Source organism: Oncorhynchus clarkii, chromosome 6, assembly GCF_045791955.1.
Source record: "Oncorhynchus clarkii lewisi isolate Uvic-CL-2024 chromosome 6, UVic_Ocla_1.0, whole genome shotgun sequence".
Taxonomy (NCBI): domain Eukaryota; kingdom Metazoa; phylum Chordata; class Actinopteri; order Salmoniformes; family Salmonidae; genus Oncorhynchus; species Oncorhynchus clarkii.
In genome coordinates, this window is record NC_092152.1 from 81439006 (window position 1) to 81461395 (window position 22390).

A 22390-nucleotide genomic window follows, 5' to 3' on the forward strand; every position below is an offset into this window, starting at 1 on the left:
TTCTATATTAGAGTCAGGAACACTTCTCTGTGCTTAGCACACTGGGTTTCCATGCTGATATCAGGAACACTTCTCTGTGCTTAGTACACTGGGTTTCTATATTAGAGTCAGGAACACTTCTCTGTGCTTAGTACACTGGGTTTCTATATTAGAGTCAGGAACACTTCTCTGTGCTTAGTACACTGGGTTTCTATATTAGAGTCAGGAACACTTCTCTGTGCTTAGTACACTGGGTTTCCATGCTGATATCAGGAACACTTCTCTGTGCTTAGTACACTGTGTTTCTATATTAGAGTCAGGAACACTTCTCTGTGCTTAGTACACTGGGTTTCTATATTAGAGTCAGAAACACTTCTCTGTGCTTAGTACACTGGGTTTCTATATTAGAGTCAGGAACACTTCTCTGTGCTTAGCACACTGGGTTTCTAGGCTGATGTCAGGAACACTTCTCTGTGCTTAGTACACTGGGTTTCTATATTAGAGTCAGGAACACTTCTCTGTGCTTAGTACACTGGGTTTCTATATTAGAGTCAGCAACACTTTTCTGTGCTTAGTACACTGGGTTTCCATGCTGATATCAGGAACACTTCTCTGTGCTTAGTACACTGGGTTTCTATATTAGAGTCAGGAACACTTCTCTGTGCTTAGTACACTGGGTTTCTATATTAGAGTCAGGAACACTTCTCTGTGCTTAGTACACTGGGTTTCTATATTAGAGTCAGGAACACTTCTCTGTGCTTAGTACACTGGGTTTCTATATTAGAGTCAGGAACACTTCTCTGTGCTTAGTACACTGGGTTTCTAGGCTGATGTCAGGAACACTTCTCTGTGCTTAGTACACTGGGTTTCTAGGCTGATGTCAGGAACACTTCTCTGTGCTTAGTACACTGGGTTTCTATATTAGAGTCAGGAACACTTCTCTGTGCTTAGTACACTGGGTTTCTATATTAGAGTCAGGAACACTTCTCTGTGCTTAGTACACTGGGTTTCTAGGCTGATATCAGGAACACTTTTCTGTGCTTAGTACACTGGGTTTCTATATTAGAGTCAGGAACACTTCTCTGTGCTTAGTACACTGTGTTTCCATGCTGATATCAGGAACACTTCTCTGTGCTTAGTACACTGGGTTTCTATATTAGAGTCAGGAACACTTCTCTGTGCTTAGTACACTGGGTTTCTATATTAGAGTCAGGAACACTTCTCTGTGCTTAGTACACTGGGTTTCTATATTAGAGTCAGGAACACTTCTCTGTGCTTAGTACACTGGGTTTCTATATTAGAGTCAGGAACACTTCTCTGTGCTTAGTACACTGGGTTTCTATATTAGAGTCAGGAACACTTCTCTGTGCTTAGTACACTGGGTTTCTATATTAGAGTCAGGAACACTTCTCTGTGCTTAGTACACTGGGTTTCTATATTAGAGTCAGGAACACTTCTCTGTGCTTAGCACACTGGGTTTCTAGGCTGATGTCAGGAACACTTCTCTGTGCTTAGTACACTGGGTTTCTATATTAGAGTCAGGAACACTTCTCTGTGCTTAGTACACTGGGTTTCTATATTAGAGTCAGGAACACTTCTCTGTGCTTAGTACACTGGGTTTCTATATTAGAGTCAGGAACACTTCTCTGTGCTTAGTACACTGGGTTTCTAGGCTGATATCAGGAACACTTTTCTGTGCTTAGTACACTGGGTTTCCATGCTGATATCAGGAACACTTCTCTGTGCTTAGCACACTGGGTTTCTAGGCTGATATCAGGAACACTTCTCTGTGCTTAGTACACTGGGTTTCTATATTAGAGTCAGGAACACTTCTCTGTGCTTAGTACACTGGGTTTCTATATTAGAGTCAGGAACACTTCTCTGTGCTTAGTACACTGGGTTTCTATATTAGAGTCAGGAACACTTCTCTGTGCTTAGTACACTGGGTTTCTATATTAGAGTCAGGAACACTTCTCTGTGCTTAGTACACTGGGTTTCTATATTAGAGTCAGGAACACTTCTCTGTGCTTAGCACACTGGGTTTCTAGGCTGATGTCAGGAACACTTCTCTGTGCTTAGTACACTGGGTTTCTATATTAGAGTCAGGAACACTTCTCTGTGCTTAGTACACTGGGTTTCTATATTAGAGTCAGGAACACTTCTCTGTGCTTAGTACACTGGGTTTCTATATTAGAGTCAGGAACACTTCTCTGTGCTTAGTACACTGGGTTTCTATATTAGAGTCAGGAACACTTCTCTGTGCTTAGTACACTGTGTTTCCATGCTGATGTCAGGAACACTTCTCTGTGCTTAGTACACTGGGTTTCTATATATATTAGTACACTAGATAGTTTGTTGTTTGCTGTGGATGGGAAGAAATACATTAGAGTTGTATTGGGATCCATTATTTTTATTTTGCTGTAATTTGTCAAAATGGCCGCCTGGACGTCTTCAGAATGTCTGTGTGCTCCTTCGGGAGAGAAAGCTGCCTTTGCACAATTTTTTGGTCCCAGAAATAGAGTGAGTCAGAGAGCACACTGTTCTTTTCATCACCACAACCTTATCATTTCAAGGATGTGAATAGATTAAAATGGTGTTGGATTTATCGTAAATATGGATTTATTAATGACCAATTACCACATAACTGGAGGTCATGGTGCAGTCATGGTGCAAACTCTTAGTAAATATGTCCCTCTAACTCAAGCAGTGAATCAGCCTCTGTGTGTCCAGTCCACCCGTCCCTTCACCACAATAACCAACATAACATAGGAACTGTGACACTTTCTTGGCAAACGTTGTGAAAAGGGAAAACATTGAAAGAACATTTCTTCATCCAGGCCATAGTGTTGCGTCACTCTGTCTGAAAACAGAATAACAGCAATAATGCTTCATCAGCACTCCATGTCTTTTGAGTCCAGCAACAGGAAGTGTGTTGATGTAAGAATCTGTCCTGCCTGTTGGTGTATGTTGTCTGCATCGCCGCTTTCAGCCCAGAAACAATGTTCCTACATGGGTAAATGAAGTTCATTTAATTGATTGTCTTCTCACCCAGATATGTTGATTTCTTCACTTCTACAGGGTTGTGAGAGTCTGCTGTATGTATTTCACAGTCTAATGACAAAGTGAGGACTTTCTCCAGTAGCTTTAATCCCCTGGATAATGATAAAACAGAGCACACTCTGACACACTGGGCTATCCATTCATGACAGACTGCTCCCGCTCCCTTCCTCCTTCCCCCAGTTGAATCAGGGGTCAGTGACTTTCTCTGGAGTACAAGACTGAAATTCCACATAGTGGAGGTGGTGGTAGGAGAGGAGGTGGTGACGAGAAGCGGCCCACTAACCTCACTCAATTCCTGGGTAGCAGTTCCCCGAGGCAGGCACTCATCCTACTAGGGCCTAGCCCACACCTCAGACCCATGCAGAGTAAAGTCAGACATGGACCGCTAGCCACAGTCATGAGAGGAGAAACAGGGTGTGGAGCTTATCATTAACTCCCTTCATCAGGGATGCAGCAACCACTGGATTACGTTCACATTCTTTCAATACATTATCATCATTAAGAGCCTCATGTTTAGGGTCATGTATCGTAAAGAACGGATCTGCGATTGCGACATCTATTTTTTTTCAATATACAGTGCCTTGCGAAAGTATTCGGCCCCCTTGAACTTTGCGACCTTTTGCCACATTTCATGCTTCAAACATAAAGGTATAAAACTGTATTTTTTTGTGGAGAATCAACAACAAGTGGGACACAATCATGAAGTGGAACGACATTTATTGGATATTTCAAACTTTTTTAACAAATCAAAAACTGAAAAATTGGGCGTGCAAAATTATTCAGCCCCTTTACTTTCAGTGCAGCAAACTCTCTCCAGAAGTTCAGTGAGGATCTCTGAATGATCCAATGTTGACCTAAATGACTAACGATGATAAATACAATCCACCTGTGTGTAATCAAGTCTCCGTATAAATGCACCTGCACTGTGATAGTCTCAGAGGTCCGTTAAAAGCGCAGAGAGCATCATGAAGAACAAGGAACACACCAGGCAGGTCCAAGATACTGTTGTGAAGAAGTTTAAAGCCGGATTTGGATACAAAAAGATTTCCCAAGCTTTAAACATCCCAAGGAGCACTGTGCAAGCGATAATATTGAAATGGAAGGAGTATCAGACCACTGCAAATCTACCAAGACCGGGCCGTCCCTCTAAACTTTCAGCTCATACAAGGAGAAGACTGATCAGAGATGCAGCCAAGAGGCCCATGATCACTCTGGATGAACTGCAGAGATCTACAGCTGAGGTGGGAGACTCTGTCCATAGGACAACAATCAGTCGTATATTGCACAAATCTGGCCTTTATGGAAGAGTGGCAAGAAGAAACCCATTTCTTAAAGATATCCATAAAAAGTGTTGTTTAAAGTTTGCCACAAGCCACCTGGGAGACACACCAAACATGTGGAAGAAGGTGCTCTGGTCAGATGAAACCAAAATTGAACTTTTTGGCAACAATGCAAAACGTTATGTTTGGCGTAAAAGCAACACAGCTCATCACCCTGAACACATCATCCCCACTGTCAAATATGGTGGTGGCAGCATCATGGTTTGGGCCTGCTTTTCTTCAGCAGGGACAGGGAAGATGGTTAAAATTGATGGGAAGATGGATGGAGCCAAATACAGGACCATTCTGGAAGAAAACCTGATGGAGTCTGCAAAAGACCTGAGACTGGGACGGAGATTTCTCTTCCAACAAGACAATGATCCAAAACATAAAGCAAAATCTACAATGGAATGGTTCAAAAATAAACATATCCAGGTGTTAGAATGGCCAAGTCAAAGTCCAGACCTGAATCCAATCGAGAATCTGTGGAAAGAACTGAAAACTGCTGTTCACAAATGCTCTCCATCCAACCTCACTGAGCTCGAGCTGTTTTGCAAGGAGGAATGGGAAAAAAATTCAGTCTCTCGATGTGCAAAACTGATAGAGACATACCCCCAGCGACTTACAGCTGTAATCGCAGCAAAAGGTGGCGCTACAAAGTATTAACTTAAGGGGGCTGAATAATTTTTTAAAGTAATTGTAATCAAACACTATAAAGCTTCACAACATGGTTAAAACTATCACTCTGATCTCATGGATGGTCAGTCTTTGCATCCACAGTGTAACGGTTTTCCGTATGAGAAGGAGAGTCGGACCAAAATGCAGCGTGTAGATTGCGATCCATGTTTAATAACCAAACGTAAAACACGAATCAATACAAACACTACAAAATAAAGAACGTAATGAAAACCTAAACAGCCCTATCTGGTGAAAACACATAGACAGGAACAATGACATCAGGACACTAAGGACAATCACCCACAAACACACAGTGAAACCCAGGCTACCTAAATATGGTTCCCAATCAGAGACAATGCCTAACACCTGCCTCTGATTGAGAACCATATCAGGCCAGACATAGAAATAGACAAACAAGACATCCAACATAGAATGCCCACCCAGTTCACGTCCTGACCAACACTAAAACAAGGAATACACACACGAACGATGGTCAGAACGTGACAGTACCCCCCCTCCAAGGTGCGGACTCCGGACGCACAACTTAAACCTATAGGGGAGGGTGTGGGTGGGCATCTGTCCGCGGTGGCGGCTCTGGATGTGGACCCCACTCCATAATAGTCTTTGTCCACCTCCTTAGCGTCCCTAGATAGGTGACCCTCCTAAGAGACAGCTCGGGACAGAGGGGAAGCTCGGAACAGAAGGACAGCTCGGGACAGAGGTAGCTCGGGACTGATGGGTAGCTCAGCACTGAGAGGAAGCTCAGCACTGAGAGGAAGCTCAGGCAGGTGGTTGGATCCGGCAGATCCTGTCTGGCTGGCGGTTCTGGAAGATCCTGGCTGACGGGCGGATCCGGAAGAGTCTGGTCGACTGGCGGATCCGGAAGAGTCTGGTCGACTGGCGGATCCGGAAGAGTCTGGTCGACTGGCGGATCCGGAAGAGTCTGGTCGACTGGCGGATCCGGAAGAGTCTGGTCGACTGGCGGATCCGGAAGAGTCTGGTCGACTGGCGGATCCGGAAGAGTCTGGTCGACTGGCGGATCCGGAAGAGTCTGGTCGACTGGCAGATCCGGAAGAGTCTGGTCGACTGGCAGATCTGGAAGAGTCCGGTCGACTGGCAGATCTGGAAGAGTCTGGTCGACTGGCAGATCTGGAAGAGTCCGGTCGACTGGCAGATCTGGAAGAGTCCGGTCGACTGGCAGCTCTGGCTGCTCCATGCTGACTGGCTGCTCCATGATGACTGGCAGCTCTGGCTGCTCCATGCTGACTGGCTGCTCCATGCTGACTGGCAGCTCTGGCTGCTCCATGCTGACTGGCTGCTCCATGCTGACTGGCAGCTCTGGCTGCTCCATGCTGACTGGCTGCTCTGGCTGCTCCATGCTGACTGGCTGCTCTGGCTGCTCCATGCTGACTGGCTGCTCCATGCTGACTGGCTGCTCTGGCTGCTCCATGCTGACTGGCGGCCCTGGCTGCTCCATGCTGACTGGCGGCCCTGGCTGCTCCATGCTGACTGGCGGCCCTGGCTGCTCCATGCTGACTGGCGGCCCTGGCTGCTCCATACTGACTGGCAGCTCTGGCGGCTCCTTGCAGACTGGCAGCTCTGGCGGCTCCTTGCAGACTGGCAGCTCTGGCGGCTCCTTGCAGACTGGCAGCTCTGGCGGCTCCTTGCAGACAGGCAGCTCTGGCGGCTCCTTGCAGACAGGCAGCTCTGGCGGCTCCTTGCAGACAGGCAGCTCTGGCGGCTCCTTGCAGACTGGCAGCTCCTTGCAGACTGGCAGCTCTATGCAGACTGGCAGCTCTATGCAGACTGGCAGCTCCTTGCAAACTGGCAGCTCTATGCAGACTGGCAGTTCTGAACAGGCGGGAGACTCCGACAGCGCTGTAGAGAAGGAAGGCTCTAACAGCGCTAAACAGGCGGGAGACTCCGACAGCGCTGGAGAGGAAGAGGGCTCCGACAGCGCTGGACAGGCGAGGCGCACTGTAGGCCTGATGCGTGGTGCTGGCACTGGTGGTACTGGGCCGAGGACACGCACAGGAAGCCTGGTGCGGGGAGCTGCTACCGGAGGGCTGGGGTGTGGAGGTGGTACTGGAAAGACCGGACCGTGCAGGCGCACTGGAGCTCTTGAGCACCGAGCCTGCCCAACCTTACCTGGTTGAATGCTCACGGTCGCCCTGCCAGTGCGGCGAGGTGGAATAGCCCGCACTGGGCTATGCAGGCGAACCGGAGACACCGAGCGCAAGGCTGGTGCCATGTAAGCTGGCCCAAGGAGACGCACTGGGGACCAGCTGCGTCGAGCCTAATCGCTCAATCTAGCCCGGCCGACACATGGAGCTGGAATATACCGCACCGGCTATGCACCCGCACTGGAGACATCGTGTGCACCACTGCATAACACGGTGCCTGTCCGGTCTCTCTAGCCCCCCGGTAAGCACAGGGAGTCTGCCCAGGTCTCCTACCTGGCGTAGCCATACTCCCTGTTAGCCCCCCCCCAATAACTTTTTGGGGCTGCCTCTCGGGCTTCCATCCGCGTCGCCGTGCTGCCTTCTCATACCAGCGCCTCTCTGCTTTCACCGCCTCCATTCTACGATAACCTTCCTCGCACTGCTCCAGCGAATCCCAGGCGGGCTCTGGCACTCTCCCTGGGTCGGCCGCCCACCTGTCGATCTCCTCCCAAGTAGTATAGTCCATACTCCTGCTGTCCATAACGTCCTCCCATGTCCATTCCTCTTTACGCTGCTGTTGCTGCCTGTTGACACGCTGCTTGGTCCGTTGGTGGTGGGTGATTCTGTAACGGTTTTCCGTATGAGAAGGAGAGTCGGACCAAAATGCAGCGTGTAGATTGCGATCCATGTTTAATAACCAAAAGTAAAACACGAATCAATACAAACACTACAAAATAAAGAACGTAATGAAAACCTAAACAGCCCTATCTGGTGAAAACACATAGACAGGAACAATGACATCAGGACACTAAGGACAATCACCCACAAACACACAGTGAAACCCAGGCTACCTAAATATGGTTCCCAATCAGAGACAATGACTAACACCTGCCTCTGATTGAGAACCATATCAGGCCAGACATAGAAATAGACAAACAAGACATCCAACATAGAATGCCCACCCAGTTCACGTCCTGACCAACACTAAAACAAGGAAAACACACACGAACGATGGTCAGAACGTGACACACAGCCCCATCTATGAATTTGAGAAAGGTTCTATTTCCCCACCCCCATCCCTAAGCTGTTTACCCAAAAAGGTGGCGGGGGAAAGGATCCGCTTTGTTGTTGTTTGAACTGCAGATTGACATTTTAGATTATGAGGGAACTTTTGATAAGTATTAGATGCAGGGTATTAGTGAGGCTCGGTGTCAGAATTGGGGTCAATTAAGTTTTTAATTCAGTGAATTCATTTTTTTACACCTGTTCTTGTTTTTTTACATGCATTATCTAAAACACTACTCTCTTGATACCCTTAAATGACCTAAACTACTTTTTTTTAATAAATTATTTCCACATGTGTGTATTGGTAATTATCAGTGAGCAAAAGGAGACACAGCAAATTGATTAGTGTTCCCTAGTGTTGAATTTTCAGTGTAACATTTCTAGTGGTAATTCAGGTTTTAAATTAAAGTTGCAATATGAAACGTGTTGGGCGACCTGACAAAATTCACACAAAATATGAGTTACAAAAGCAAGACTAAGAAGCGGCAAATCCCTTCTATGTGTGCTATTTCTATGCTTTCCGTTTGTAAGTTTATTTTTTGTGTCTTTTACTTTCGTTTTTGTACACCAGCTTCAAACAGCTGTAAATACAATATTTTTGGTTCTGGAAAATATATTTCACAGCAGTTTAGATGGTACAATGATTCTCTACATTATCTTTTCTTGTTTTGTCATATAAACTGAAATTAGGCGAACTATTAGAACTTTATCAACCAGGAAATGGAGGAGCTATTTCTGCATAGTGCATCTTTAACTCTGTAAGTGTTAAATTAAAGCTCATTTGGTGTAAAATAACCTCAGTGTCTGTTTAATAACCAGCGTTAAACCAAAACCACTTACTATCATATTTCCCAGCATGCTCTATTGCAGGTTGGTTTTTATAAGTGTTTGTTTCAATATCTATGTTTTGCATTGATTGATTCATTAACATTCTGCTACTCAAATATAAATAAAAAAAGAATTCTAAACTAATCCAAACGGTTACTTGGACTTATCATACCCTTTACGGAAATGGTTGTTCCAGTTAAGATACTTTAGTTTCATATCTTTGCACCTGGCAGTCATTCTGAATCCAGGTTGCGGGTGAATAGCCACTCTGGCTGGATTCCAATATGGATTACACATCACTTTGCAAGCCAGCATAATGTTACTTGCAGGTCTGATGTTGCCTGTAAACCACGAGTTTCAGGTCACTGTATTAGTGTAAAACTAGGCCCTCAAAAGAAGGCCTTATTAAATATGTGTTGTATTGTGTTAAATAATTGTATTTTCAAGATAACATATTCACTTAGGATCTCCCTTGGTGAAGGCCACAGGACAGAGAACAACCATGTCACTATGTCATGTCACTATCAAATACAGTCACGGTGGAAACTCTACAATTCACTTGAAAGGTGTTGACCTGAAAAGTGTGGACTAGTAGAGACACTGGACCAGTGTTACATTTGACGCTCTCAGTGTTGATTTAACACTGGACAATTTGCTGTGAGGGGAAACCTTTGAATCTTCATGAATCTTCAGAAGCTATGGAGTTTTCCAGAGTTCCAGAATCCTGTCGCTCCATTCCTCTTTGTCCCAGTCCATCCAGACCTGGGTCATCACCTCTCTAGTCAAAGACAAACATCCCTTGGCAAACCAACCAATATAGTAATAAACGGCAGCAGCAGCAAAGATGCTGTCGTAAGCGTCAATATATTTTTAATAAGGTCCCATCCAATTCAAACTATCCAATTCAGCCAGTAAATAATTCGTTTCAGTTTAATTTAGTTCAAGAAGTGAATATGAACAATTGTTTTTCATTGCAGACTAGGCCTACATATTTCTTAAAATTGTATTTACGGGGATTGTGCATTTTACCCATTACACAGTAAGTAAGTAGGCATATATAACAATATAGATTCGTAATAATTGTATGATTTAATAAGTAATTAAAAGAATCACCGGGAAATATGTTTAGCCCTATCCTAATTTTAACGTGGAACCATTTGTAATTTGTTTAAACAGTCTGATAATAGACTATATTTAGGCTTTATTTAGACGCTATATTTTGTAATAGTTTGATACATTTTTCGATGATAATGGAATTTATCTATCGACACAAGTGTTATTTGTAGATTTTTTTTATGTTGACTGTGAGCGGATCTTCTGTATTTTGTGCTTATTAGCAGCGAATACGTCTCTTGAGGAATGTGGATGAAACACCCGCGCACTGAGGAGCAGCTGGGCCCTCGCTTCAAGCTCTCCCAAAGCTGTCAGCAAGTTTTACACGAAGCTTTGGCAACAAAATGCGTGTGCTGTGCTCCAACGGAACACGGCTAATACATTTTTATATTAAAAAGAATGACAAAGTTGTGCAAAATAAGTGGACAATATCGTAGAGCAAACAGTAGGCTTTGATTGAAGATGCTGTATTTTGGTTATTTGTACCCAACAAAACAGAATTTGAACTGCTTAACATATTTTAATAGCCTGATAAAAAAGTTAATTGTAATTGTAAAATGTCCAATAAGCTCATATGTAGCGGACCTAAGGAGACTTTTCTGTGTGTGAAACATGTCAGAATAAAAGGACATTTAGGGAATGCATGTTTAGAACTATCCATGTTTAGAATGATCCATGTTTAGAACATTCATGTTTAGAACTATCCATGTTTAGAATGATCCATGTTTAGAATGATCCATGTTTAGAACTATCCATGTTTAGAATGATCCATGTATAGAACTATCCATGTTGAGAACATCCATGTTTAGAACGATCCATGTTTAGAACGATCCATGTTCAGAACATCCATGTTCAGAACATCCATGTTTAGAACGATCCATGTTTAGAACATCCATGTTTAGAACGATCCATGTTCAGAACATCCATGTTCAGAACATCCATGTTTAGAACGATCCATGTTTAGAACATCCATGTTGAGAACATCCATGTTTAGAACGATCCATGTTCAGAACATCCATGTTTAGAACGATCCATGTTTAGAATTATCCATGTTTAGAATGATCCATGTTTAGAAGTTTATATCAAAAGTGATGAAAAATGCAAACACACAGCTTAGTGAGTGTATGTGTCTCATAGACTTAGATAGATATCACATCATTGTATCTGTCCCATTATGATGGGCAGGGCCATTGAGGCCACTTCCATTTCGAAGTAGTCTGTTTTATTCTACTACTACTTCTATGAGTCGGTAAACAAACTTAAAAGGTGTGTACTGCCACCGGGAGATTGTTGTTTAAACAGGTACAAACAATTTTACATTTAGCAGATCCTCTTACCCAGAGCGACTTACAGGAGCAATTAGGGTTAAGGGCACATCGACAGATCTTTCACCTAGTCGGCTCAGGGATTTGAACCAGTGACCTTCTGGTTACTGGCTCAATGCTCTTAACTGCTAGGCTACCTGCCACCCCCTATCTGGTCAAAGATTTGCCCCCTGCAGTTATGGAATGTTTGCTCACAAATAAAATGAATTGGCTGATCCCTCCTGGCGACCTTCCTTAACCCATAGGAAGTCCCAACCAGTTGACAACTTCAAAATGGTGAAAGTCCTCCATAGTGCTGCCCATGTTAAAATGAGCTTTTGGGCAATAGAGTCCTCTATCTATCTCTATGGTATGCCTGTAGTGGATAAAGTGAAGGAGTCATCCTTTCGGTCCTTGCTCCTCCCCCTGGCCTGTGAGTAAGGCAGTAGAGCCTTCAGCAGTGTAAGGAAAACCAGACATCACACTCAGAGACAAGGCACTGTTACTACTACACACACTCCCACACAGCACAGCATCCACACGGCTGTGATACTACACTCTGTGGCCTGTCCACTGAACTGACAACCTGAACACTCTACGACTCCATTGGACGATCGCTGAAATGGACTGAAACAGAGAGGATCCAAGTGGAAAAAGATGGTTCGTTGGTGGACTTTTTGACTTTGCGTTCAGTTCCAGGTTAAATCGCACCGAAGAGAAGTTGCCTTGACTATTTTTTCAATCTTTTTCTTCACTGTTCCTAAGGAGGCTCTCACACCCATACATAGTTAGATTTTTCGACTATCCTCCTCTCTGCGCATCAGGAGTCTGTTCCAGTCTCTGCCTCTCAGGGGGTTGTGTTTTTCAGGGTCCATCTCCTGCCATCCTCCATGATGCTGACAGAGCCGTATGGGATGATGGGGTCCATGGGTTCCGAGGTGCGAGACCTGAGCTCTCTCTTACCCCCGGTGCCCTCCGTACCTTCCCTATCAATGAGCAGCGGGGGCTGTGGCCTGCCCGTTGGGGGTGCCCCTCAGTGGGCACCTTACCTGGACCTCCACCCTGGCTCTCCCTACGGTTCCCTGCCCTCCCACCACTCCCTCATCAAGCAGGAGCCTGGCTGGGGGTCCACGGACCCTCTGGAGGACCCTCACTGTGGCCTGGGGGCCTTCACGTTGCACTTCTCTGGCCAGTTCACTGGGACAAGCCCCTGTCGGGTTGGGGCCTTCGGTGAGCCAGCTCCAAGCCAGTCCAGGGTGTTTCCTAATGGAGCCTACCTCCCAGGCTGTGTGGACAGCCCGCCGACCCACAGGAACCAGGGTAAGGCTGCTCTCTGCTCCCCTCTCTCCTCCTCTATAGCCACCTCATTGACCCTCTCTGGGCTCACTCTATCCTCTGCAGCATCTCTTGAATTCAGCTCAAGCTAAGCTGTCTACTCCTCACCACTCAAGGCCAAAGTTATTGTACATCTGCATTGCTTGCTGTTTGGGGTTTTAGGCTGGGTTTCTGTATAAGCACTTTATGACAACTGCTGATGTAAAAAGGGCGTTATAAATACATTTGATTGATTGATTGATTGTTAGGCCATCAGCGTTGCACCTACACTGTCTGATGTCAGTGACGGAGTGTGTCTGTGAGTTTCTCATGTGGCCATGCCGTACTTCCTGGGTCATTGTGTGTATGTGTTGGACTGTGTCTATTTGCATTGGGTGTAATTGTCCAGAGTTGATGTTTGGGCCTTGTCCACAGTGTTGTGTCTGAACAGGATGTTTTGTACTAGACAGGGTCGTTCTGCCCTGTACAGGGAAGAGAGCTGTCAGTTTTCCTATCGCTGGCCCGACTCACGGAGTTAATGCAACAATATGGCCTAGAGGTCTCCCACAGCCTGTGTTCAAACACGTTCACTTTCACTTTTATTCTCAAAGAACATAGTGCTTCAAAATAATGAAACATAATAATACAAAAAGCAGTGTTTAAAAAAATACCTAATTTAAATACAGCTGTAAATGTATTGTTGATTGTAATATCCAAGTTAAAGGGGCAATTAGCGGTTGAAACAATAACAATGCGTTTTCCCCATCCCTGTTTTGGTTAAAAGCTGAGGGACGGGGCTGGAGAAATGTAACCTCTCTCAAATACATAGACAGAGCTATGGATGCAAGAACTGGCCGTCCATGATATACAAATGATGGTTTTAACCATGATTTGAGGCTATATACTGTAGTGTTTATTTTCATTTACTTTATTTACAAACATTGTAGCAAAACAAGATTATATGTTGGGTTCTGATGGGGTAGGACAGTTGAACTAAGCTCATGAGGCATTTATAAATTATATTATTGAAGAATCAATGTGTACATCATTTATAAATCCCCCAATGGATGTAGCAACTGCAGATTTCCCCTTTATCCCCCCCCCCAGTATTTTGTAAAACATACAAATTAATATTGTTTTGATGCTGTTGTTATGGACAGTATTTTGTAAAACATACAAATAAATATTGTTTTGATGCTGTTGTTATGGACACTATTTTGTAAAACTGTCTTCTTTTTTATTCAGCTAATTTCAAACCATCAGCTATTTAAGTTAATTTAATAATTTCTCATCATTCTGCATTTACTTTTTTTGTTTGTAAAAAAATCATAATATCTTTTTTTAAATGACATAAACAGGAACATTGTTACATCATAGTAATCCCTGACATAATGAACGGAATCTATTTCTACCTAGCTATCACAAAAGAATGTTGTCAACGATGGACACATATTCTACCTCATAGATGTGGTGGCTGGTACAACATTATTATAGCTATGATAATAAGCATGATAAACTTGTTGTTCACAAAATCTATTTATAATACAAAATGTTGTTTAATTTAGCAATTAGGCCCGAGTTGGTGTGGTATATGGTCAATATACCACGGTACAGGAGTGTTCTTAGGCACGACGCAACGCGGAGTGCTAGGACACAGCCCTTAGCCGTGGTACATTGTCCATATATCACAAACCCCCGAGATGCCTAATTGCTATTTTAAACTGGTTACCAACATAATTAGAACAATAAAAATTCATGTTTTGTGATATACGGTCTGACATACCACGGCTTTCAGCCAATCAGCATTCAGGGCACGAACCACCAACATAATACAATTTTATGTTCACTTTTCACTAATTAATTGTTCAACTGAAATTCAAATTCATAATGGGCCGAATCCGTAGCTGAGATGAGAGAGTAAACACAGCATTTACGTGCATATGAAAGACCATGCACACTACTCTCAAATTAGGATTCAGTCCATCCAGTCCATGTTTCCCCTCATTCAAAACAATGTAAACATATCTTACCAGTTTAGCTACATTATCAGTGTTTCCCCTCATTCAAAACAATGTAATCATATCTTACCAGTTTAGCTACATTATCAGTGTTTCCCCTCATTCAAAACAATGTAATCATATCTTACCAGTTTAGCTACATTATCAGTGTTTCTCCTCATTCAAAACAATGTAAACATATCTTACCAGTTTAGCTACATTATCAGTGTTTCCCCTCAGTCAAAACAATGTAATCATATTTTTTTACAAACTAAAATACTAATGCAGTATGATGACAAAGGATCAACTAAAAACATTCCTATCATAATGTTTCCTGATTTAAATGAACCTGTTTGGAAGACAACATTTTCCTGTATAATTTTCCTAGTTGTACAGTTTCTTACTGTGTCTAGTTAGTCATATTACTGTTTATTCGGTCCCTCTTAAACAAAGTAGACCTTATAAAGGCTTTATATACTATACATAAAGGCTTCATAAGCACTACATAAACGCTTCACAAATCATTTATAAGCGTATGTCATACTCTATAGAAGGTGTATAAAGGGTGACAAAACCATTGTAGGTTGAATTGCCAAATGTGACAAAACGCACTATGTATGTTCATACACCATTTACAGAGCGTGAGATAAGCTTAAAGATGATTAGTGAAGCATTTATGTAGTGTTTATGAAGCCTTTATGTATGCTCTATGAAGCCTTCAAAAGTTGTTTAAAGAGGTGTGAAGATGTTGACTAGTAAAGCTAACAGTATAGTCGCCATACAGGGCATGGGAAAAGGACATTACCTTGGACCGTCACTGTCTGTGCCATAGAAATTGATAACACACCTGCGCACAGCACGCACTAATGCACGCATCGCACACGCGCGTGTTCATCCATGCATGCACACACACACAAGCACGCACACACACACACACACACACACACACACACACACACACACACACACACACACGTGAAAACACACGCCTGATTCTTAGGATTTCTGGAATGTTCTAACATTTGATGTTATGTGTTCTATGTGTGATAATGTTTGAGTGTTTTCATGTAGTTTCCTCAAAAACACCTCACATTCAAACACACTTTTTACAGACTAACACTTAGCCTTACTTTATTATTGTCACGCCCTGACCATAGAGAGCCTTGTTATTCTCTATTTCGGTTAGGTCGGGGTGTTCCTATCTAGGTTGTTTATTTCTATGTTGGCCTGGTATGGTTCCCAATCAGAGGCAGCTGTTTATCGTTGTCTCTGATTGGGGATCATATTTAGGCAGCCATCTCCCCACCGTGTTTTGTGGGATCTTGTTTTTGTGTTGTTGCCTGTGAGCACTCCAGAACGTCACGTTTCGTTTCTTCTTTGTTGTTTTGTTGTGCGCTTCACTTATTATAAAGGATGTGTAACCCATATCACGCTGCGCTTTGGTCTGAGTATGCTTACGACTATCGTGACAATTATCCAGACCTTGAGAACACTTTTCCTTCCAAAGGAGAAACCTATCCTGAGCCCAAATTGCAATGATCCGCTCCGAAACAGGCTTTTCTAAATCAAAATTATATATTGGGTTAAGATGTTTACTCCAAGATTTACACAAAGGCAAAATAATATCTAGGGTCTATATTGCTCTCCAATTTCCAAATCCCATATTGTTCATTATTTTCATTTAAAAACAAATGTTGACATGAGACAAGCGCTGACTTACGGGTTTCTTTTATTTATTAGTCCCAATAGTATTTGGGGTCTTTTATTAGTCCCAATAGTGTTTGAGGTCTTGTTCCCCCAAGATCTGACCCAAGAAGATAAGTCAGGGGAATTGTTTAACTGATATTTATCTGAATTTATATTTAATTTCTCTGTTTCCTGTGTGCTATTACTGAGACTTTATCAAATTTGACAACAGCAATAAACATGATAATTTGTCAACAACGATAGTCTATTTTCAGTATTGCTTCATACTTCCATTAGTCATATAGGGTTTAGCCTGTGTGATTGGTATTGTGAGGCTCATAGGGTTTAGCCTGTGTGATTGGTAATGTGAGGCTCATATAGGGTTTAGCCTGTGTGATTGGTAATGTGAGGCTCATAGGGTTTAGCCTGTGTGATCGGTAATGTGAGGCTCATAGGGTTTAGCCTGTGTGATTGGTAATGTGAGGCTCATATAGGGTTTAGCCTGTGTGATTGGTAATGTGAGGCTCATAGGGTTTAGCCTGTGTGATTGGTAATGTGAGGCTCATAGGGTTTAGCCTGTGTGATTGGTAATGTGAGGCTCATATAGGGGTTAGCCTGTGTGATTGGTAATGTGAGGCTCATATAGGGTTTAGCCTGTGTGATTGGTAATGTGAGGCTCATATAGGGTTTAGTCTGTGTGATTGGTAATGTGAGGCTCATATAGGGTTTAGCCTGTGTGATTGGTAATGTGAGGCTCAGACCCACTGAGCACTGAGAGTTTGTTGATTCTGTGGAAAGTAGTTTTTGATGAAGTGGTCTGAGGGTCAGTGTGGGACTTTAAGGGCTCCAGTGATTTAGAGACGTGTAGGTGAGTCAGTCTCCTCGGGAACTGTCCAACACTCCCCTTGACTCCTGTCCTGCTAATGTCATGTGTGGGTGAGTGTGTGCGTGTGTGTATGTGTGTGCATGCGCAAGTGTGTGTGCGTGAATATGTGCATGCTTGTGTGTGTGCGTGTCAGTGTGTGTGCTTGTGCGTTTGTGTGTATGAGCAAGTGCAGACACACACACCACTTGGTCCTTAGATTTACTGATCTTCATATTCTCTGGATGCCAACTTTCCTCTCCAGCTTTACTGAAACTGTGAATGAAAACCTTCCAGGGAGACGGGGTTCAGTGGTGTCATAAACTTACTACAGTGATGTTGCTATGAGGATTCAGACATCCGTCCGGCTCCCGGAGACTCACAGTTTCCTCCAAAATGTTGCCATGATGGTGAAACTGAGAAAGTATTGTCTTTATAATGTGTCTTTTCTCTGTAGGTTATGGGACAGTAGGTCTGGACGGGGCTCCCAGCTATGGTCACACTCCGTCTCAACACTCCCCTCAGTTCTCCTGTCATTCATTCAAACACGAGGACATCCTGTCCCCTCCAACTACCATGGGTAACATTCACTGTCCTTAACACTTCCTGTCCACCTGTGTGTATGATAGTGTGTGCGTGTTTTAGTGTTTGTGTGTGTGTGTGTGCAGCATGTGAAACTTAACTTCACAAACAATGAAGACTCTGAGGTCTCAGCAAGGTTAGTAAGGAAGTCACCCAGAGGTTACAGGGCTATAAATGACTATCATCCATTCTCTCTCCCTGTCTCCCCTCAACCTCTCTCTCTCTGTTTTTAACACCAGCTCTCGCTATGCTCTTATTCAAAGCTGTGTATGTTTTCTTTTCATTTTGGTCAAATTAATATACTGGCTCTGGAAATGATAAGGAAACAGCTTTATGAGAGACTTGGTGGAATGTTGACCGCCACCAGGGGACCAATCCACAACTGAGCCAGAGAAGGAGCTATGAAGGTCCTTTAAAAGGAGATGGGTTGGTTTATCACCTCTGGGAGGACTGATGTTTTGATCATTGTTTAGAGGAAACGTGTTTTTATTGGTGTCTGTCTGTCTGTCTGTCTGTCTGTCTGTCTGTCTGTCTGTCTGTCTGTCTGTCTGTCTGTCTGTCTGTCTGTCTGTCTGTCTGTCTGTGTGTGTGTGTGTGTGTGTGTGTGTGTGTGTCTGTGTTTGGGGATGACATATCTTTTCTCTGTGACTCCTGGGGATATAGCAGCAGAGATAGTCAGCTGGTAAACAGACCAATCTGGTGTTATATTGAGCATGTGGTTTCATCGTGCTGTAACTACTGCCCAACAGGTCTTTATGCTAATTCATTGGTTTGTTTGTCTGGTTCATTTACTGTATGCTATGCAGGTGACCAGCAGTACCCTGCCCCTCCCCCCATGTTTGGTTGCCACCCCCCCTCAGAGAACTGTCCAACCAGCCAGGCTCTACTGCTGAGGAACTATAACAGGTACCTTTCTGTTCACAAACCTCCTCATCACCTTGGATCTCTATAGCTTGAGATCCATACGCCTGACTCTCATACCATTACACTGTACATGTTTGTGCTACCGTTGCTAGGATACCAGGGTTCATTTTGACTACATAGTTATTTAGGATCTGACTCCAGTGATGATCACAGATAGATACTCATTGTACTGTATTTATATTTCAAGCAGGAATTCCTATAGCGATAATAATATATATATATATATTTTCAATGGCCTTTGATGAGCTCATCAAATGTCAGTCTGTCTTTGAGAGGGAGGAGGACCTTATGACCAATGGAAGGAAGTGAGATCACCAGGGTAGGAAGGAAGTGAGATCACCAGGGTATGAAGGAGGTGTACGTCTGAGACTGTACACAGAGCTAAATCAAATCAAATCAAATGTTATTTGTCACATGCGCCGAATACAAGTAGTAGACCTTCTAGTGAAATGCTTACTAAAAAGCCCTTAACCAACAATGCAGTTTTAAGAAAGTAAAAACAATAGATAAGAATAACAAATGATTAAAGAGCAGCAGTAAATAACAACAGCAGGGCTTTATACAGGGGGTACCGGTACAGAGTCAATGTGGAGGCTATATACAGGGGGTACCGGTACAGAGTCAACGTGGAGCCTATATACAGGGGGTACTGGTACAGAGTCAATGTGGAGACTATATACAGGGGGTACTGGTACAGAGTCAACGTGGAGCCTATATACAGGGGGTACTGGTACAGAGTCAATGTGGAGGCTATGTACAGGGGGTACCGGTACAGAGTCAATGTGGAGGCTATATGCAGGGGGTACCGGTACAGAGTCAATGTGGAGGCTATATACAGGGGGTACCGGTACAGAGTCAATGTGGAGGCTATATGCAGGGGGTACCGGTACAGAGTCAATGTGGAGGCTATATACAGGGGGTACCGGTACAGAGTCAATGTGGAGGCTATATGCAGGGGGTACCGGTACAGAGTCAATGTGGAGGCTATATGCAGGGGGTACCGGTACAGAGTCAATGTGGAGGCTATATACAGGGGGTACCGGTACAGAGTCAATGTGGAGGCTATATACAGGGGGTACCGGTACAGAGTCAATGTGGAGGCTATATGCAGGGGGTACCGGTACAGAGTCAATGTGGAGGCTATATGCAGGGGGTACCGGTACAGAGTCAATGTGGAGGCTATATACAGGGGGTACCGGTACAGAGTCAATGTGGAGGCTATATACAGGGGGTACCGGTACAGAGTCAATGTGGAGGTTATATACAGGGGGTACCGGTACAGAGTCAATGTGGAGGCTATATACAGGGGGTACCGGTACAGAGTCAACGTGGAGCCTATATACAGGGGGTACTGGTACAGAGTCAATGTGGAGACTATATACAGGGGGTACTGGTACAGAGTCAACGTGGAGCCTATATACAGGGGGTACTGGTACAGAGTCAATGTGGAGGCTATATACAGGGGGTACCGGTACAGAGTCAATGTGGAGGCTATATGCAGGGGGTACCGGTACAGAGTCAATGTGGAGGCTATATACAGGGGGTACCGGTACAGAGTCAATGTGGAGGCTATATGCAGGGGGTACCGGTACAGAGTCAATGTGGAGGCTATATACAGGGGGTACCGGTACAGAGTCAATGTGGAGGCTATATGCAGGGGGTACCGGTACAGAGTCAATGTGGAGGCTATATGCAGGGGGTACCGGTACAGAGTCAATGTGGAGGCTATATACAGGGGGTACCGGTACAGAGTCAATGTGGAGGCTATATACAGGGGGTACCGGTACAGAGTCAATGTGGAGGCTATATGCAGGGGGTACCGGTACAGAGTCAATGTGGAGGCTATATGCAGGGGGTACCGGTACAGAGTCAATGTGGAGGCTATATACAGGGGGTACCGGTACAGAGTCAATGTGGAGGCTATATACAGGGGGTACCGGTACAGAGTCAATGTGGAGGCTATATGCAGGGGGTACCGGTACAGAGTCAATGTGGAGGCTATATGCAGGGGGTACCGGTACAGAGTCAATGTGGAGGCTATATACAGGGGGTACCGGTACAGAGTCAATGTGGAGGCTATATACAGGGGGTACCGGTACAGAGTCAATGTGGAGGCTATATACAGGGGGTACCGGTACAGAGTCAATGTGGAGGCTGTATGCAGGGGGTACCGGTACAGAGTCAATGTGGAGGCTATATGCAGGGTGTACCGGTACAGAGTCAACGTGGAGGCTATATACAGGGGGTACCAGTTCAGAGTCAACGTGGAGGCTATATGCAGGGGGTACCGGTACAGAGTCAATGTGGGGGCTATATACAGGGGGTACCGGTACAGAGTCAATGTGGAGGCTATATACAGGGGGTACCGGTACAGAGTCAATGTGGAGGCTATATACAGGGGGTACTGGTACAAAGTCAATGTGGAGGCTATATACAGGGGGTACTGGTACAGAGTCAATGTGGAGGCTATATACAGGGGGTACCGGTACAGAGTCAATGTGGGGGCTATATACAGGGGGTACCGGTACAGAGTCAATGTGGAGGCTATATACAGGGGGTACCGGTACAGAGTCAATGTGGAGGCTATATACAGGGGGTACCGGTACAAAATCAATGTGGAGGCTATATACAGGGGGTACCGGTACAGAGTCAATGTGGGGGCTATATACAGGGGGTACCGGTACAGAGTCAATGTGGAGGCTATATACAGGGGGTACCGGTACAGAGTCAATGTGGAGGCCATATTTACAGGTGGTACCGGTACAGAGTCAATGTGGAGGCTATATACAGGGGGTACCGGTACAGAGTCAATGTGGAGGCTATATACAGGGGGTACCGGTACAGAGTCAATGTGGAGGCTATATGCAGGGGGTACCGGTACAGAGTCAATGTGGGGGCTATATACAGGTGGTACCGGTACAGAGTCAACGTGGAGGCTATATGCAGGGGGTACCGGTACAGAGTCAATGTGGAGGCTATATACAGGGGGTACCGGTACAGAGTCAATGTGGAGGCTATATACAGGGGGTACCGGTACAGAGTCAATGTGGAGGCTGTATGCAGGGGTTACCGGTACAGAGTCAATGTGGAGGCTATATGCAGGGGTTACCGGTACAGAGTCAATGTGGAGGCTATATACAGGGGGTACCGGTACAGAGTCAATGTGGAGGCTATATACAGGGGGTACCGGTACAGAGTCAATGTGGAGGCTATATACAGGGGGTACCGGTACAGAGTCAATGTGGAGGCTATATACAGGGGGTACCGGTACAGAGTCAATGTGGAGGCTATATACAGGGGGTACCGGTACAGAGTCAATGTGGAGGCTGTATGCAGGGGGTACCGGTACAGAGTCAATGTGGAGGCTATATGCAGGGGGTACCGGTACAGAGTCAATGTGGAGGCTATATACAGGGGGTACCGATACAGATTCAATGTGGAGGCTATATACAGGGGGTACCGGTACAGAGTCAATGTGGAGGCTATATACAGGGGGTACTGGTACAGAGTCAATGTG

At 44.6% G+C, this 22390-nt stretch overlaps 1 protein-coding gene across 2 annotated transcripts in view; it reads left to right on the top strand.

Moving 5' to 3' along the window:
• The first annotated feature begins 11943 nt into the window (after positions 1-11943).
• LOC139411715 (WT1 transcription factor b) overlaps positions 11944-22390 on the top strand; it is a 20038-nt gene continuing 9591 nt past the window's right edge. The window contains exons 1-3 of one of the 2 annotated variants that reach the window (XM_071158389.1): positions 11944-12828; positions 17825-17947; positions 18756-18855. In XM_071158389.1, the coding sequence (XP_071014490.1) occupies positions 12399-12828; positions 17825-17947; positions 18756-18855 (653 nt within the window). In that variant the 5' untranslated portion in view covers positions 11944-12398. The remainder of the gene's footprint in view (positions 12829-17824; positions 17948-18755; positions 18856-22390) is intronic. The other variant, XM_071158388.1, reaches the window with a different exon arrangement.